This window comes from Tyto alba, unplaced genomic scaffold, assembly GCF_018691265.1.
Source record: "Tyto alba isolate M040663 unplaced genomic scaffold, T.alba_DEE_v4.0 Super-Scaffold_21, whole genome shotgun sequence".
Taxonomy (NCBI): domain Eukaryota; kingdom Metazoa; phylum Chordata; class Aves; order Strigiformes; family Tytonidae; genus Tyto; species Tyto alba.
Window position 1 is genome coordinate 16,196,743 of NW_024881295.1, and position 20,775 is coordinate 16,217,517.

Genomic DNA, 20,775 nt, shown 5'->3' on the forward strand with positions numbered 1-20,775 from the left:
AAAAGACCCATAGTGAATTTTCACATTAAGAAAAGCAACAGGACACTTGATAGTGTTTTCTAATAGGCTCACTTGGACTCCAATTTCTCCAACACTCCAATTTCTATTGGTGTTGAATTATTTTGCAAAATATGGGTCTAAATCACCCTTTTTGCCCACACTGGCATTTGAGGTCAGAAGGACCTGACGTCACTCCATGAACACTGCATCTTATTGTGTCACCTTGACCATATGACCAAGACTTTCTATGTCTCTGTTCAGTTTCTCTAAAAAGGAGATTATAATTCTGCACTCACCTTGCAAATCTCTCCGAGATCTGCAGATGAAACACATTACAATAAGCACTAAGTACTATAGTTATTACTGATGCTAATGTCTCCCAAGTGGGACTCTGCAGAACTATACAGCACATCTAAAGAGCAAAGAAGTCCTGTGAATTCTCCAGCTGGGATTTAAGATTTCTTTTTCCATCAAGCACAACAAGAATAAATTGCAATATCCAGACTGCGTCCTTTAACAGAATGTGCATCAAGTGAATGACTTTGTCTCCAGTAAAAACCCTGCTTCCCGCGGTGCCTCTCACGCCCATCATTTCATGAATGAGTCTATGGGCAGCTGTCAGAATATCAATTGACTCATATTTTTTTTCATTGGAGAGCTCTCATTTTAATTAATATGTGAATATTGCCTAGCTTTCCTCTTCTCATTGCCTGTTTTGGAAATGCTGCACTCATTCATCTTATTCATTAATTTAAATAAGATACAGCTTGCTTTCTCCTACATGCACATAGTGTCTGGGGAACAATCCGTGAATATGTTCTTAAATGCAAGCAGCATGCAGAAAATAAACTGTGCAGAGGTAAATGACTAGTTTTCTCTAGGTCTCCTGATTTTGTCAGGAAAATATACCAGATATGACTGGGGAGCTCTTGTGTTTTCTGTTTTGAAAAGGAGTTCTGCAATAGGAAAGCTTTTACAGGAGAAGAGGAAAGGGAACTTGAACTATATGTAGGATCTTGGTGGTTACATACCTCCTAAAGTTAGACAGAATGCATCAATGAATCTAGCACAGTAAAAAAAAAAATCCAGAAAAATAGTGAAAATACTTGGAAAATGCATACCAAGTGCTCAGGCGCCAATGCTGATACGGACAGTATTATAAACACAATATTACATTAAATACATGTAACATATATACCTTGCAAAACCTAATTTTGGGTTACGTACAAATGACTGCACTTGCAAGGAAAGCAAGCTTGACTCACACTTTCACTCAAGGTCAGCCACAGAATCTAAAATAGTAATAAAGAGCCATAAAGTGATTGTCAGTTGTATCCACTTCAGTCAAACAGAAAAAGGCTGTAGGTAAGAAGATCTTTACACCAGTGATCTGGCAGCAAAGGTGCTGCAGCTTGTATACAGTAATAAAACCTGTCATTACTGTAAAACCAGGCTGGGCATTGTACAGCATCAGAGAAGACTGATGCAGTGTAGCACTGTTTTACTGAATATAGCAGTAGAAAGTAGGGACATTGCCAATACTGAGATGAAGTATTGTTTTGTCAAATGTTTCATTCATAGGTAAACTATGTATTTAACAATATAAATTATAATGTATATATTTTAGATAAAAAGACTTGCTTTTACATGTCCTTCTCCCTTCCAGAGTGTCACCATATGCACATACACATCCTGTGATGTTGAGGGGATATAGCCATTGGCTAAGTAAATTTGTACCATACACAAAGGGGAATAGGAAAGCTAGTGATATACATCAATTGTGCAGGCATGTGATTAACAGATCTGTCATTACCACATGCAGGTTACTGCACACCTATGAATGCATCACCTTGCTACTAATTAATCTTCCTGGGACTTATTTTAGTATAACAAATTCCTCAGCTACTTTAAAGAGCTGCCATTTTTCTTCTTTTTATAGCAATATTGACAGTAATATGCTGCATTCCACAAATATTTGTTCATTTCAGCTGGTGAGTGGAATACACATTGCACAGAGGACCACATAACGGGCACAGCCAAACTCCTGGCCCTGCCAAGAGACAGCCTTTGCAAGCCTCACACATGTTCTGTTCTGTATTTGAAAGGCAGAACTTAAAATCTTCTTTGCATTTCCCTGCCTGAAGGGCAAAGGTATTCTTTGCATAACCTGTGATATCCAAATATCTGCTAAGCACAGGATGTAGGACTCACCCGAAAGCAGACTTTACAGGAAGGAGTCTAACTCTGTTAAAAAGGGCAAGAGGAGCATTCTGCCTGGGTAACTGGCTGTACTGCTGAGCAAACATCCAGTCTACGATGGGAGTCCATTCACTGCAGAGTATCTGCCTGCAAGTGCAATGGAAGTAACTTTCTTAATCCCTGTGCCTGGATAAGGACAGATGGGCTGGGTCACAGGGTGACAGAGCTGCTACCAGAACAGATCTTGAAAGATGACTCTCTGCTGCATCTGGATCCTCCTATGACATCCTAAACTGGTTTTCTTGTCTGATAAATGACTTGTAGTGTTTGCCTTGCTAGGAGCAACAACTAATGTGCCAAAGTGCAAGGCATTTACTTTCCAGGACACGGTTTATAGCGTAAGTTTCTGGTGTCAGTTCTGCTACTTCTTAGCAACCCCTCTGGTTCCCCACAGAATTGTGAAGCAATTTTTTTTTTTTTTTTAAAGGAAGGAAAAAATGAAAAGCAAAACAATTGAGGATCTATGACTCTTTCAACAGTATTTTGTGGTGGTGAACAGATCACAACAGCACATTCTGGATGGTTCTGCAAGACTTCTCTCTCATTCTTTATGATTTTTAGCAGAAGAAGGTAGGACAAACAGCAGTGCCATCAAATGCACCTGAATCTACCCTGAAAAATACATGGACAGAACAAGGAGGAGCATTTCACTTGAACAGAAGTGTTCTATTATTGCAGGCTGGTCTGGCAGGCGCCTTAGAAATGGGGGTATGGGAGCCGCAAACACTGTAGATAATGTGTTATGAAGTAATACAAACATTGATCATGAACAAAATAACTAACCACAAAGAAAGTACCCTCAAGACAGTAAAATCAACAACTAAAAGATAAAAAATCCCTCCTGCTTTGATCGGTTTTGTACCTCTAATAATCGTAATGCTACACTAACACTGTTATTAATGAAAATCACTAACACTATTATTAATGAATATCACTATCATTGTTATTAATGAAAATCACATAACTTTCAAGCACAAATGTGATTTTAAAGCAGGCCATGCATTTCCAGAAATTCTTGTGCATGGGGGAGCTTCTGCATCTGCCCACCTATACAAATATACACCTGAGTGGTGAACCAGTAACTTTGATGAGGATTTCTACTTCAGCAAAAGCATCTTTGTTCTTTCAGTTCACAGCTCTGTGAATCTGTCTTCCCTGCAGAGTCCAGAAGAAGCAAAAAAATTACAGAGCCAGTTCCAACTCAATCTGCTTAGTTCATCAGAAACTCTCTGGGGAGTGTTGCTTGCCACCTAGATTGCTAAGCTTCAAAGTGACTGAGGTCCAGCTCCGGCTGTTTTATAACATTCCTGCCTGTCACAAGTCATTTCAAGGACCTGAAAACTCAGTGAGTGGCCTACACTTGTGAGCTACAGTACATAAGATGGTATGTCAGGACAGTAGGGACTGTTTGGATGGTGCAGCGGGTGGGGAGTCATGCCCTGGTAGCTCATAGTGGACATTTTCCCAGAGGGAGCTCATACAGCCCTGCAGCCAGGGAACTTAGTCAGGAATTGTGCCAGTGAGAAGGAAGGTCTCTCTGAGGATTATATCTGGTATAGAGGAAGGAAACTATTCTCCTGGAGGCTGGTCCTTGTTGGGAGAACATCACAAAAAAAGGAAAAGCGAATGTGAGGGAGAAATTAGGCTGTATTATTTCAAAGGACAGGCAGGGCAACTGGGCAGAGGTTGGGTCACAGGTGATGGGACTGTGGGAAGAACAAGCGACTGAATATTTTCATCTGAAATACCACTGTTCAACCTTCAAGGGTAGTGTATGCTTCCTGCATCTGGGAAGACTTAATTTAGGAGTGACCTGCTTAAAATATTTAAGCATTAATATTATCAAGAAAAGAAAGCAGCAAGGCTCTGTACATCTGAGCATTCCCGTTGCACAGGCAGTGCCTGACAGATTAATTCTCAGCAAGCGAAGACATTTTCTAATAGCAGTATTCATGTGGGATGTGTGAGAAGGCTTCTGGATGATGCCTTCCTTGATGGTAAACAATCAAGCAATTCAGTTCACTGATCGACAAGTACAGGAACACACACATCAGATCTAGGTCACTTAGGAGCCAGGGCTGTGTGAATACACTTGACCCCTGTGGTTGCATTCATGGATCACACTGAACAGATTCTATTCAGATTCATAATCTGAAATGGAACTCACCTCTCCTATTCTGAAATGTGCATAAAATTATGTTTTGAAACCCTAGTCTGCTACATTTCTTCTTTGCCTAGTAAATAAAATGCTTGTGATTTTGCTTGCTGCTCCTGCATGTGGTGTTCTTTCCGACACTTTTGCTAACATAATGACTAGTCTGATACTAGACACTATTATCACAATATCATATGAGTCAGAAGCATGAGACATGCTAGCTGGGCAGGCTGTGTGTTACTGTGAAGCCAGGAAAAAAGCAAAGAATTGAAGTTAGAGAGTTTTGCCCTTAAAGTTAGCTTGTCAAAACTGTAATTAAAGCTTTTATACCTCTTGAGTAGGGCACTGAGAATAGGTCAATTATCCCGAGCCAAAGAAACAGGCATTTTATAGTGGCCTTGAAATAATAGATTCCTAGTTTGCAAATACTTCTAGCATGCAGGAGAGTGAGGGACTGATAACAACAGCTTGAGCTAAGCTTAGTGTGGGCAGGTGTTATGCAAGCTTCCCTCACACAGCTGTGTTAAAGTAAGTCATTCGTGACCTGGCGTAGCCCTGTTATTCTGCTCGTGTTCTTCAAACAGCTAGATAATACACTTACATTTTGATCTGCACATCTGTGAGGATCCACACAGCTCTGCCACTGCATCCTTCTTCTGATGCTTAACCCTTCTGCTACTTCAGCTTATGGATTTTAATGTAGTTGGTAAGATCCTCATCTTGATCTCCAGTGATTCCTGTGTTACCTACTGTTGGGTCCACTACAAGACCTTTATAGTTTGCACTTAGAGGGACACGTCTGACTGCAGTCCTTCCGCAAGTGGACAAGGAGAAGTGAGATGGATCATGCTGAGGTTTGTGAACTTTGTAAATGGAAATGAGGTGTGAGCAGCACTACAAACACCATGTGCCCTGAAGCTGAATTTGAATTTATGCCTCAAGATCTGAAAGGCCAATTCTCTAATCTGTTGACTTATCTCTACAATCCTGCTACCGAAGAGATGCTGTAATCAGCAGGCAGACTCAGTGTCACAGCTATTTTGTGTTCAGTTCCCCAGTTGGAAACATTTTCCTTCCCTTGCCACCTCTCCAGGCTTGATGATGCTTATAAGATAACCAGGACGGAGAGTCCTGCTTTTCTTCCCAGGAGCAAATACAACGAAGATTTTTATTCTATTAGCAGACTGTACTGGAGTGGATGGGAAGTTTCTCACCCAATAAGCAGAAACAAGCCAGCACAGTGCGAGAGTGTGACTGCTGCTCCCTCAGAGCCGTGCCCGAGCTGGGGCCTGCTCCAAGCTTCCCAGGCTTCCCACCAAAGCGCTGAAAAGGGCTGGGTCCCATTTACAGCTGTCGGTTCTCAGCCGCGCTAGCACCGGCTATCAGTGCGGTAACGTATGTACTAGTTCAGCTGGGTAATGTCGCCCAGACTCCGCGTCTCTGAGCTCTGCGGCAGCAACATCACAGCGCCGCAGACCTCCTGTCAGCTCCTGCTCACTGTGCTGCTCCGCTGCACTGCCTTCACAACAGCAGGGTCAGCTTTCTAACCCCACTTGCGTTTAAAACTAAGTACTATTATCTTTGCCTTCTTGCGTGCTTGCTTGTGAATTGATTTAAGAAAGCGATGGACTACTCGAGCTACCTTGCAGTCAGGGCCAAGGAAGGTGGAGGATAACAGTTTCCCCAGGAGAGCTCTTCTAATGCACCTCCCGCCTCTCTCAGAGCTTCCCAGTTTGACCCCTTCCCACACAGAGCCCTTGGTCTGGGCCAAGGAATACAAGGACTGGGCCTCAGTATTTATTTTCCTTCACGTGGATCGTCACGTTATAACATAAAATACATAAGGGATGAGATATGTAGGTAGGTCATGATGAATACATACTTAGTCCAAGGGGGAAAAATGCTCCTATTAGAACAATTGCTGTTACAGCTTATTCTATCACAATCTTCTACCAAGAACACTTTTAAGACATTTAGCCTACAAGATCTGTACTGAAAGTTCTAGTTGTACTAAACTTTTTCCACATATTTGAACCAACAACACTCAGTTGCCTCTTCTGAGGCACTGGATGGCATTTTTGACATCCCACCTGGGATATGTCCTTCCAACTATCATACCACAAGAGTACAAGCCCCAGCTGCTTTACTTAATCTATCAGTCCTCAGTGGAGGTCTCAAGTACCGTGAAGTGTCTAAATTGGCATTAGAATAATATATTTAGGAAGCTGAAACCCATCTATAAAAGCTTTGGTTTCCCATAAAAAGAAAGTATATACATATACTTTTAATTTGTGTATATACAGTGGCAGACACACCATGGCTTTGATCTCACCTGGCATTACTGTAATACAACTAATTGTCACCCCAACAGTTGCTTCTAACTCCAAATACATGATCCACGTCCCTCAGCTACCATTACTGAACACCACAGCCACTCTCCTGACCATTCTTTACACCACATTAAAAACTCTTTGGGGTTTCAGCTGCTATCAGTCCTGCTCACCAGTGCTTTCTTCTCAATAAAGAAATTCTTAAGGCTACAACTGCAATGATAACTGATTTTCAAATACTGATGGTGGGTCATTCTCACAGACTTTAACAGGAACTGCTGAATACTCCGCAGTTTTTAAAACCACTTTATAAGTGCCGTTAAAAAGATTTAAGAGCACATGTTAGGCATTTACTTAAAAAAAATAAATATGGCCATACTGCATAAATACTCAGCTTGGAGGTGTGGCATTTCTTCCTAAAATTTTCTGTAAAGATCCCGATACTGAATGCTTTCTATGCCTGCCTCTCTAACCATGGGAAATAAAGCACATTCAATCCATCATAAGGTATGGCAACGGCAGTTTTCTCACAGACTGTTTCCTCTAATGTCCTATCTTGAGAAGTGGAATCACAGTGTCAGTGGATAAATCTTGACAGCTTCAAGAAGTACTGCCCAACAGGGCAGATGGAGATTAATTTATTTGCACAAAGGTGTCTTCCTCAGCTATATAAACAATGGATTCCCTCTAAAGCCTTACCTTCAAAGATATTTCTCTGTAACATATTAGCACTATAAGAGGATTCCTACATCAACATAAGTCTCTCTTCCAGCAGGCAAAACAGAGGTGTTATCTCACCAGACAGTCTTTGCTAGGGAAATAGCTTTTATAGTAGATAAACTTAATGCCCTATCAACATTAATGTCAGCCTCTATATGTTGTAGCTGGTCACACATCACTGCTCTAGCAGTTCTCAGTGTACTGTTGTTTGTGCTCCAGGTTACAAGAGTCAGGGAAGGGAGAAGATGGAAAAAACTGTAAGTTGAACAACACGAGCCAGATCCTCAGGTGCAAGAGAGGAAGAGCACATGTAGATCACCACAAAACTTCTTCAGTCACAAAAGGCTTACATAGAGGAGTTTTTCCTAGACATGAACTATATCAGCCTGGGACATTATCTAATTTATGTACCTTTTGATGCCTGCAAGGGAATAAGAAGAAAAATTTAGCCCGTAGGCAGAAATTAGCACAGTTTTGGAGTTTGCTCTCCACACTGTCCTCCCTTTTTCCATGCAAAAGTGGCAGCAGTGGCACAGAGATTTGGTAGATGCTCACTGCAGTGACCCTTTCAGGGTCAGTTAATTATCTCAGAGCTGTCAGTATTCACCAGCACTCACTCAAGAAGCTGGCTGCTAGAGTCAGACACATGCCTGAAGTAGGCCCACCTTCCCCAAACTGAAGACTCACTCCGCTCTACTTTCCAGAAATGCTTTTCCCACTTCACCGAACAATATCAGGACTTCTGATGCTATGCTGGAACAAAAATCTGCAGAATTATAGATTGTAACATTTGGGACAGCTTTGTCTTGCCACAGCTTTGTCTTGAGGCTTCCTGGATACCAGCAGCCTTTTCTTCTTTTGCTTTCCATTCAAACAAAGGAAACAAATTGTTTTCTCCACACTCTGCTTCGACATAAAACACAGGCTTGATCTAAACTGCTTCTACATCTTGTTTGGTCAGATGGGATTTACCTACCCTCAGCAGTAACTATCAGCAGAGAAAGAAGGGGCAGAAGGTTTTCAAATGGTTGTTTGCTTTTTGTTTTATGATCAAAGCTTCATTTCAGCCAGAAAAAGAGAAACTGGGAGGTTGTGAAATCTACAGAAAAATGAACCTAAATGCTGCTTTTTATTAAAAGTTGGGTTCTTAAATTATATTACTAATAAAAACCAAACCTGTTGATTAACTTAAAAAGAGTGAACCATCCATACATTCAGGAGAACAAGAATCTATTACTGTGATTAAGATGATTACAATGAATTCCAAGAGAAGGAAAATAGTTCAAAACCACACTGATCAAATCTGTAAATGCCTTATGTGATACAATCCAAGGTCAACATACTGGTCTAGAGGGCATAGAATGGTGTGAGAGACTCTGGCACTGGCATCGAGAGGATGGGTGACCTTGGGAACATTGTTTAGCCTTGTTTCTTTTTCTTTAAATCAGACAAAAGATCTCAGAACAACATTTCTCCCCTCTCCAAATATTAACCTGCATACATATTTTAAAAAATCAGTGTTGTATATGAAGCATTTCTAAGCATAACTTAAACTCTAAAGTTTTTAATTTCACTTTGTTGAGAAAACTATTTTTTTCCTAATTATTTCTTCTTTCCTCCTCTTGGAAATGGGGAGAAAGACGAAACAATCAAGGACAAGGCCCTACTGCCTCCTTGTTTTTTCACTCACAATAAAAAAAGAAAGCAACAAAAGTCTGCTCTCCGACTTGCAAAGAAGTCTGCTCTCAGTTTTGGTTTTATTCCAATAGCAAAAAGTCAGAAGTTGGCATCATAGTTTTGTTGACATTGATGGAACATGGGGCAAAAGTGGAAGCAGAATCACCCTGAATGATCTTTCTTTTGTTACTTCAGCTGCACAGAGTTACACAATGAAAACAACACTTTTAAATGGCAGGTTTACTTTCTCTCACCTAGATCACCAAGTATCATTGCCCTAGGTACTCTGCTACTGCAGCTACCTACAGGGTCACTATGAAGCCTTACAAATACTTTCTCATTCTTTTCTGATATATGTTGGTTTTCCTTTTTAGGATATAAAAGTTTATCTGGGTCTGATCCCACATTTCCTTAAAGTACAGTTATGAAAGCAAAATGGTTGTAATGACAGCAGGTCAAATTCATGCCAGATACAACTGCATTTTATCCAGTAGAATTATGCACTGGGCAAACAGTACTATCTGGACTGTTCAGTCCTGTAAGCAATTTTGGATCCTGAATATCTCATGCTCTCCCTTTGGTGGGTGACAGTTACACAATATTGAAGTCATGTGTGAGCACAGAGAAGCCTCTGGCACATCAAGACCTCACACTGGGAAACATTTTCAAGTGCTGACACTTGCATGTTTTGTTACTGACCTCAGATGAAACAGATTGGGGTCCAGTTCCTTACCCAGGCAAAATCCCCAGCAACTTCAGTAGGATTTTTGCCTAAGGACTGCAGGAATGATTCAGTCCAGTGTGAGAACTAATGTCCCAGAAGCTTTTTCTAGGCACCATGCTAATTATAGACAAGCTTGACATCTGTAGCATAAACCCATGCAGCATTTTGCAACCTGAGCTTCTTTGTGAAGAAGAGAACAACCACACAACAAAACAAAGCTGACTTATCATTTACGAAGGCCTTTTAAGTAAGTGTCCTCAAACTGTAGTATTTATATTATGAGCAATGTATGAGCTACTTCAAAAGTTGTTAAGGTAGAAAAATGCCAACAGGACTGTCTTCTACAGAGCATGTGTTGGGCACAGCAAACAGCTGCGAGTTGCTGTCACTCCTGTCCAAGCAAACCATGTTTTGGAACCTCTGCAGCTGAGTACATGAAGTTTTTTTCCCCTGGAAGAAACTAGTGGTGCAGTGAACACCAAAAAGCACTTATTTTATTCCTCTGTTTCCAGGTGAAAGAGAATAAATCTATCACAGCTACTAAACTCCTTTTGAAACACCTATCAGGTGCCCTTGTGAAATGCCTACAATCATTGGCACTGCAGCTAATATTTTCTTAGTTACCAGATGATTATTTTCCACATCTGTGGACAATGATAGAAGTAGATAGTATTGTGCTTTCTTCCTCTTTAGATGAGGCTTTGACAGATAATAAATGACTTTACAACACTGACTTTTATTTCCTTACATTTACACATGGAAAGCAAAGTGCAACCAGGTTGTATGATAACATTCTCAAATCACCAACTGGTATTGGAGGAACTAAACTGATAAAGGTTTCACCTTCCAGCCTGTGCCTCTTACAGCTTTTGCTTAGATGATCTCAAATCTCATGCAAGCACCCCATGGGGTTTTTTTAATTGCTTTTTGACAATAGGCAAAAATCCTCTAAAATATCAAGCCATACATGCCTGTCAAGGGGTAGTTGCCCATGTCCTTCCATGTGTATGTGAAATACATTGGGATAAATTCTGCAGATGAAACTAGAATAAATCAGGGTGAACTGACTTGATGTCAACAGACAAGTTCAAGTGTGTTTGAAATGTGCTCTGTTAAACAGGAGAGAAAAATTAACTCAGTACATGATCTTTTTGCTCATAGAGTAAGAAGTCATGGTCAAGACCGTATTTAAAATAGGCATCTTGTAAATATACTCTCATTTTCTCCTCTGCATCTTCCATGTTAATTCCAAAGCTATGCAGTTCCCCATTCCCCATTAAATTTAATCACAGAAAATGGACCAAGAGTTTTTTAGGCCACCCTGAAATTTTAGCCTGTAACCAAGTCTTTGAAAATCCTGTTACAAACTGTTTACTTTAGACATTATCCCACAGCACCTTGCTATTTTTTCAGGCTGAAAGTAGTAAGCTACTTCTTTGTCAGTGCACTAAGCACATGATTTGGAGGCCACAGAGCGAGCTGACATATGAAATTACTAAATGTAAAAATTGAACAAGTTGGTGTTCTTTTATCTTGGTATACTGGTTAGATCTGCACACAAAAGTTCTCTAGCCAACAGCTTAAAACTGCTAACTTTCCCAACGGGTTTCACAGGCTTTAGTGACAGCTTTCATTCAAGTCAACGGGAAGTATTTGGTACATAGCCTCACTGAAATCAACGGAGTGTCCTTGTAGTATGTAAGTTGACTTTGCAAAAGGAAGTCAAGTCAACAGGAATTGGATAGATAAATGCTAAAAAGCCTGAACTTTTAGAGAAAGGTGGTCATGCTTTTATCCCTGTTATGTAATAGAGTCAAACTATTACTGGAGCTCTTGGGAATAAAACCCTGTTTGGGTTGAAATTACTGAGACTTCTATTTCTAGAGTTCTCAAATTCTTCTCTTTTCCTGTTTCAACCACCAGCCCTCCTGTTCTCCTTTTTGGCCCGATGTTCAGCAGCACAGAGCATTTCCATGAAAGACACAGATTTTCCAAAATTTCTAATGGTCCAAGAGGTTCCAATTTCTTCTAAAAATTTTACTTTTGCAGCTTAAAACTTCCTCCCTGTCTCAGAATCATTTTCTCCTAGAGAAGACTCCCATAAGGCTGTGATTAAATGCACTCTATTGCGTAGTCATGACTGGTGCTATTCACAAGTAACACTGGTTGTAGGAGCGAGACAAAATCTATGGTCCACCAAAAAGTTAGGTTGCAGTTGGTTCCTTACAGGCAGTGAACTCAGATGTTAAACATTTCCACAGGTCACTAAGGCACAACAATAACTGCTCTTAAGGTGAGGATTCAAGACGACTACTTTTTAAGCAGCTTATTTTTTTACATATTTTAGAACCCGCCTGTATTTCTGTATTTTTTTTGTCTTCAATTGGGCACTTTTTATTACCACTTTAACTGAGGCATAAATCTGCACGTACAGTCAAGCCCCTTCCACACTGTTCATTATTTAATGTACTATCTGAGGTATTGTTATATGCTTTTGATAGGCAACACATTGATTTGTACTGTTTTTTCTGCTGTGTTACATGAAAGCTTGATTATCTACAGCCATTAGTCCTAGTACAACAGAGCCCTGGAGTACGATTAGACTTTAAAGTTTTGTAAGGTAAGCTACTTGCAAATCAGATCAAATTTACAGTACTACCTTGGATATGACTTAACTAGAAGAATGAGTTATCCTAAATCACAGAATGTCTTTGTTATCAGATCCCAGGCCAAGCAGTGGGCTCTGTTACTCTTAGGGACTCTGTTGACATTAATGTGGTCATACTCACATTGCAGACAGCAGCACCAAATAGAACTGAAATAGAAGGAAACAGAGGAAGGGCAAAATCTGAGTAGGTCAGAAACATCAAATTACTTCTCCCTGCCCATTCACAGCTTTTTCCTGACCCCGGTGCAGTCAATAGGAGTTTTGCCAATTAATTTCAATAGGAGGAGAATCTGGGTTGGACTGAGGTTTCCTGCTTCTGCCCACAACAACACAGATGCGTTCCAGATCACTCTCAGGAAGAAAAAAAAAAAAGGGGGGGGGGGGGCAAATTCCCAGTTACTATGGCAACAGGAGGGACCGTTCTCTTTGCTATCATGTAATTTTGAAATTCAGGAGCTGTTTTGTGCCATGACATGTGTTTCTCTCCTCTGACAAATTAATGTTTTGTTCCCGTGCGGAAGTCCCATCAGGGAAAGAGCATAGAAGAAAACCATCAACACAAACAGCCCCCAGAAGCCTTTTCACATTTCCCACCTCACATCTGCCATAATGACAAAATCATGTTTGCAAACAACAAGGAAAAACTGCCTTAAACATGTACTTCCCAAAACACAGAGAATGAATTCAGCCTGCTCTGTGAATGCCCCTCAATGCATGTGAGAGAGGACTGGCAATAAACTGCCTCAGAAGAATGCCAAGACCTCTGCTATGGAGAGCATCAGCTAAAGGCTGCACAGATTGTCCAACTCTGGCTGCATTTACCTTTCTTTCTTACTCTTTTCTCCACTAAGGTACTCACTGCTGTAGTCATTGGACTAGTTGACCATTTCTTTAAGGGCTGTAAACACCCAGTGAAAGTTAGGGCAAGGTTTGACAGCTTCAGGAAAGCAGTAGCATATACAAAATGAGACTGATGATGCCCTAAGGACTGTCATGGGCAGTCAAACCAAATGAGGATGCAAGCGAATTTCTCTTCCCTTCCACCTTCTCTTCTCTGTTTTACAGGAGGCAGTTCCCATGCTGACAGGCAGGCAAACCCTCTCTACAGAGTAAGAAGACAGCAAAACCTGCCTCTGCAGCCAAGGACAGAGAAGAGACTGAAAACATGTTATCTGTGTTTAGGATGATTCAGTTTAGGTAGACTACCTGGGTCAGAGCCCAGATGGTATAAACTGCTGAATCTCAGAGTTTACGTTAGGTGAGACTCTAATATTTTAATCAAACTTCTAAACTCTTCTGATATTCTTTACAAAAAATCCCCAAATGACCAAACAGCCTCCAAGGGGAAACTGAGGAAGCAAAAACTGATGTGACCTCTTTAAAGTAATGGTAGGAGTTACTGTCAGAGTTCAGGCAGGAGCCCACTTCTCCTGAGCATCAGTACAATATAACTGAGGCAAAGGCAACCCCTGAAGTTTATTGAGATAAACCAACAGCGTAAGGAGGTTTGAATTGTCCTGTGCACTTTAGTTAATTGTTGTCTGAAAGGCTCAGGGCTGATACCTTAAAAGTCAACATTATTAATTAATTAATCACTGAACAAAGTATGTTGGAAAAAGGCAGTAATACACTTCAGTGGAGTTCAGGACATTGTACTAGAGACAGAAGGCAGTGAGCTTTGAAGAGCACTTGACAGAAAAGCTCACTGAAGCCGCATATGAGGCAACTGAGGTCTTTCAGCAAGAGCTAAACACAAGACATGGAAGACATTGGAGCCTCAACAATGCAAGCTCAGCACTGCTTGTAGGTGAGATTCAAATGTCTTTGAAGCACTCAAGCAAAAGGGATTCCTGAGAGCATTTACAGCTGTGCCACCTGTTCCTTATAGTTGGAGCTTATTTTGTACATGGTTTTTGCAAGAGAATTAATACCATCTTTTTCCCTCAGTTTAACCCTATTGGTGATTGACTGCTGGCATGAATGCCAAAAAATACACACACTAGAAACCAAAACAAAAGAAAACCCACAACCCCAAAACAAAAAACAAACAAAACACCCTGTCACATACTCATGGTATCTTTTCTGAGGTATTATTTAAGCTGAAGCTATTAAGGAAAGGGTCTCTACTTCTTGGTTTGATTTGGTTACACAGTGTTCATTCAACCCATTTTCTAGCAGATCTATCAAGCCCTAGAGGAGCACAGCTGCAACATGACTCAGCGTCAGAAATGCAGACAGACCTTGTCAGAGCTGGTTTGTGAGCTAGTGTCCAGCACCTGAGTGGGTTGAGATGGTTCTGCAGAAGGTATGTTCTTAGGCAGTAGGGTAAGGAAGATGTGGAATCACACAGGTAGGTAGAGTAAGCATATCAGGAGTTTCTTCCCATGTGACATACATGCCAGATAAGCATGTCAACCAATGAAGTGAAGAGGATATCTGCAAGATGTTTGGATTTGAAAATACATTCTCACTTGCCATGTGAATAAAGACTGAACTTCATAAATATCAAGAAATATAACAGAGCTTATACAATATGGTACCTGCAATTGTGCAAAAACAACACCCTACTGGAAAAGAAGAATGAATGTGATTTACGAAATACAAAAGGCCAGAGTGTAAGTTCCACAACTCTTGGGTGGAAGCATGCATGCAGGTATTTTTATCGACTTTGGGGTGGGGTGAGGTTGTATTGTTCTTTACCGTCCGTACCCAGAGGCTATTTGCTTCCTCACCAGGGGATGGCAGCACACAGAACCTTTACTTCCATAGGAAAGCCTGTGGCGTGAAGAACAAGGTACAGCACTCGATAGTACACCAAAGCTAGAAGGATTAATTTGGCCTTCATAGATGCAGGCCAGAGGTGCTAAGGAAAATACTGCTATCAACAGCCTGCTCTAGATGGGGCACATACATCAGAAGAACAGGCAAATAAACTTCATGGAGTGACCTGTTTGCTTTGTCTCTGCTATTCTCTTGTGCAGAGACTTTTCTAGCATGACCATTGGCCCCAGTACATGGCCAAAATCATCCACAGCCTTCCTCCACATCCTGAGCAATTCCTCTCAAAAGAGATGCAATTCTACTGTTCAGCGCTAGGCACTGCAGACATCTGTTCCCAAGCTTGGTCTGTCATGTAAGAAAACCTGGTAATGTGACCCAAAGCCACAGTATCATAGAGAATGGCATATTGTCTACCAGGGACTAGTTAGCAGCCACTGCCCTTAGACTCAACACTTGGAACCAATGGCATTGAAGACACTGTATTCATTAGTAATATGGAAAAGAAACAGGTAGCAAGTTAGTTTGCTAGTAGTATGTAATTCTGTCATTAACAGCCAACTGTGAGAAACTCTGGACAACTTGTCAGATGTAAGAGGGCTAACTTTATAGACTGTGTCTTACAAAACTCACTTTATTAAGCTGAACAGGGAGAACTGAAAGTAAGCTGAAGATATGTTATCTTTAAATTCTTAACATCACCACCCATAAAAGGAGCTTGTTATCTCAACTGTGGACTGACCCCAACCCACAGCACATGCAATTAATCTACATCTGATATATTCCACAACTCTTTTACCAAAGTGGCATTAGTTTTGTGTTAATTAAAAAGGAAAAACTTCAGATCTGCTACTAACCAAGGCAAGTTCTTATCACACTACCTTACCATTCATTATGGATCAACTTTTCTTTAGAAAGCATGACTCTAAGAGGAAATGTGATAAACATGACCTAATTCCCAACAAAGTCAAGGGAAATTCTCCTGGTGGCTTCAATGGAGTTGTGCGCAACCAAGTCCTTGGCCTCTCCACTCAGATGTCATGAAAGTATACCAACCAGAGCCCACTGCAGTAGCATTTGCTTTTTGTGGTTTTTGTTTGTTTGTTTGTTTGTTTGTTTTTTAATAGGGAATTCTGTCTACAAATAAATTAATTTGGATCACCAGACATCACGTTCCATGTATTATATGCCACAGAGTAGTAAATTTTGGCCATGAATAATAAATTAATTTCTGAGTGACTACTGAGGTTGAATTGTGAAAGAAAACTATATGCCCTATAAAGACACCAGCATAAAAACAACCTGATTTAGGGAAAGTCTGAGCAAGTCACCCCTGTGACTCCTTCAAGTCCAGATACCTAAGTATCATGTGTATAACCTGATATTGATGACCCCACATCTTTTTTCTGAAAGAAAAAAGTTCTGACAGCAACAGGGAGTAGCGCGCTTACTCCCCAAAAGATCATGAGAAGATACAGATCTTGCACAACTTTCCCATGTCCAATCTTCCTATTACTAGAATATATGTTTCTGATTGGATCATCCCATGAGTTTTGCTTGTTTGGTAGGAAGGGTGATCTCTAGGGAAATGTTTCATGTCTTCTCTTCTAAAACTAAACTAGGAAAATGCACATTTCTGTAATGAAAGCTAAGAGTAGAACCAGTGCCAATTAACTGTGTAACTGTCTAAAGGTTCCAACTCTGACATTTCCCAAGTGCACAACCTGCAGCGATAACTGCTAGGTGTTTCTGAAGTGCTACACAGCCTGTATTGGTAAAAGAGGAGATGGAAGGAGAAGATTCAATGATGGTAATGAAAGGTAGGGAATCGCTGCTTTCTTCAAGCCTTTCATTCTTCAGGATTTCTAATAAGAAGAGATAGTTGGTGAGTTCTCACTTTGCACAAACATCTTCTGAACTCCAGAACAGAAGAATAAGAGGTAATTCCCTTACAAGAAATGTCTGAGAGCTTAATTCCAGCCTGGCAAAAACAAACACAATTCCACTGATTTCAGTGGAGTTACAGATGGCCCACTTAATGTACAACGGGGTTGATTTGGCCCCTCTCCCATACTGTAGCACTGCTTTGCCTAGAAACCTTTGCTTTCAAAGTAATTAACCGTGTGTAAACAGCCTGCAACACCAAAATGCAATTAAATAAATGAATAGGAGTCAGGTGTATATTTTAAAACTTATCTCAGTAGTGGACTTTAACAGCAAGTATTGATCTTTCCTCTGTTTAATATTGGGATCTTATGTCAGTACCACAGACGTGAAACTGAGGATCTGCAGAACAATATCAATTATTGTACATGTCTCTCTCCCTCCCACAGTTTCCTACAGCCATTAAACTGGAATCATGTATAAGCATAGTGAGAGTCTCAGGAAGAACTTGTTCTTCCTTATAAGCCGTATCAGCACTACAGCAGGTGGGCAGAGCCCTCTTGATAAAAGCACAGAGAGAAAGAAAGAGACAGAAGAAAATTGCTTACTGTTTCGAGGCTTCTCCTCATCCATGCCTTCATCTTCATTTTCTGGGTCAATATCTTCTGCTTGAGTTATCCAGTCTAAGTATCCCTTCAAATCCTCCTCTAGCTGTTGTTTTTCCCGTAACTTCTGGAAATCGCCCCGAGCCTTAGCCTTCTCTCTTTCTTTGGAAAACTCCCTAGCAAGAGGGAGGGAGGGACAGGACATGGGCGGAGGGAAGGAAGAGATTGAAAAACAATGGGTTAGATTGATTTACACCAAAAAGTCTCCAAATCCTGTGTAGTACACCCAGCTTTTTCTATTCTTTCAAGACAGACACATGAATGGAGTAACCTTGCTAGATACACATGTAAAACAGCTGAAGTGTCCACGTTTTTACCAATGCTTAGGAAAAGATGAATACCTTTTTTTAATATTTTAATTCTCAACATTTGATTGACAATTCAAATAAAACATATATGTAACACTTATGTACAATACCATACACTTTCTAATTTGCTTTACCACTTGATAGTCTCCAACAGTTATCCATAAATATATATATGAATAATGGTTAATTTAATTCAATGATGAACTGTTTGACAATAATCTGACATCTGGAGAGTGAGATGGTGGCTCTAATTTTTAGCCAGGTTTCAATTTGTCTTTAAAATTATAAGTGTAACTATAAGTACATTGGTCTAATTATAAGTGTAACTAATGGTACTCACAATTCTGTGCACATTTAATTATGGGCAATTTCACCCTCAGTACTGGACAATATATTTAAAAACTCAGACCTTAATGTTTTACTGCAGACTTTTGGTATTCAGGGCTGTTACCTGACATGAAACATATTTTTAAAATCTCAAGTCGGGTAGACAGACAGGATAAATTATGGGTAGACAAAACTAATAGATTCTGCCAGAAAGTGAACTAGGGTAGACATGTGATAGTTTTATGAAAGACCACTATTGGGAATATAGGCTTAAAACAGAGGATAGAGGAACAGGAATTTCATGTTGCTTAGTTACGAACCTGAGTACTTGCTTTGACTTCTTTTTGGCTGTTGTGCTTTCTTCCTCTCCTTCAGACACACCTATACTGCATTACTTTTTTTCTAGAAATGCTGACCTACCTCTATTTAGAGAATCTCCTGTGGTTCTAAACCAGGTTTTAATGCTTATATTTTAAAAAGTACGCTTAATGACTGTGGAAAGTGCTGGACCAAGAGTACTTAACCATTAAGTCTTATATCTGCTGAAGCAAATCACTACATAATGTGCACACACCAGACAATATGGACCACTGTTTCTAGAAATGAGAGGTAAAGTCATTCTCTCCAATGCATTATCCATTACCCTTGCTGATGACTGTCATCAATGAGTGGATTTTTAAAAAACCCTCCACCTAATATTTGTTTTAGGTTTGCTCCTGCAAAAACAAATAGGAAACCTATCACTAACTTTGGTGGGATAATATTAAGATTACGAAAATCCTAGCCAAAATGTTAATGAACACCATGAAGTGTCCTCAAGCAACTGAGGTGGAGGTGAGTTTCTAACAGTGGTGGTGAAGTACTTCCCTCCTGTCTGGTCCATAAGTCCCTGAATGATTTCCGTTGACTTCACAGGCTTTGGATCAGGCTTTCAGTATTATGAGCTGTGCATGAAACCAGCACTGCAGCAGAATTCAAGTAGGATGACACCTTCATTTTAAGCCAAAGTATGTGACAAAGAATGCCTGTGTGATCTTCACCCCTGTCACATTGCTGAGAGTTCAGCTCATCCCATGGGACTGTGACAGTGAAGGTGAAAATGAGGAAAAGAATCACTGGCTTCCCAGGCCTGAAGGTAGATCATAGTCAACCCTGGGACCAAACTTAGCCACAAGGCAGAAACAGCTATTTCAAGCATGGAAAGATTGAAAAATCAAATGTTCTCATGCTGGGAGTGATATTTTGATATTTAAAATGTAAACCAACAAACAAACCCCCAACAATACTAATAAAAACTGTATAAAAACTTTAGAAAAATTTTATCAATAGCAGTTATATTTTCTGCTTCAATAATATCTTTCCTCTGGGTCTGACATAGTGCCTTATCCAAATTAATGAATTAACTCTCTCAAAAAAAAATCACTGAATGATGCTATGTATTATTAAGTCTGTTTGATAAATCAAATCCCAGTATTTCAATTGTTGGCTCCTAAAATGGTATTTTAGAATCTAGAATAATTTTGAAAGGGACTGAGCCCTCAACTCCAAGTGAGAACTATTTATATTTGCATGGATATGACTTGCAAGGGACTATTTTAGAAACCAAAGTGGAAAACATCATGAAACAGCCCAGCTTACAGAAAGTGAAATTCCTACTGTGAACCGAAGTGGATCATTTGTGTTAGATGCATCTAAGCTGCATGCCTACTTCAGTTTTTTCAGTCCCCACTTACTTCCTCAAATGGGACTTGGGCTGGGGGGAGAGCTGACTAAACCAACATGAGATTTCAGTATGATATCTCTACACTGACCGTCTGCATAGGAGTAAATTTGTTACCCAGCTTTCTAATGGTACAACTGAAAATACTGTGATTGCCTGATCTAAATGATCTGCAATTGCATGTCTCTCCTTTCTACAATGTATGATACTCCACATCTCAGATGACTCTTCAAAGAAGACAACTTTTTTAAATTATCTTAATTTCCATGCTCTACTAACATCAAACCATTGAGAACAGGTGGCTCAGGAAATTGCTAATGCAATTCAAACCACCTCCCATGTGGAATGCCAGCCTGTACTCAGGCAAATGTAGTTCACGATCAAGAATTACTAGCAATGATCATTTACCATCCCATGTAACATGAGCTGATGACCTTAGTCCAGAGTCTAGTGTTCCTGTTGCAGGCAGGTGTGCACATTACCTCTGCCACCATCACAGTTAGCAATAAATGGTCATTGCTTGCAGATTCAGCAAGGAGGTGAAGGACCAAATAAACTTC

General features: G+C 40.3%; 1 protein-coding gene across 1 annotated transcript in view; it reads right to left on the reverse strand.

Moving 5' to 3' along the window:
• CACNA1C (calcium voltage-gated channel subunit alpha1 C) overlaps positions 1-20,775 on the reverse strand; it is a 498,678-nt gene that overhangs the window by 182,717 nt on the left and 295,186 nt on the right. Inside the window, exon 9 of the mRNA XM_042795184.1 lies at positions 17,804-17,976. Within this exon, the coding sequence (XP_042651118.1) occupies positions 17,804-17,976 (173 nt within the window). The remainder of the gene's footprint in view (positions 1-17,803; positions 17,977-20,775) is intronic.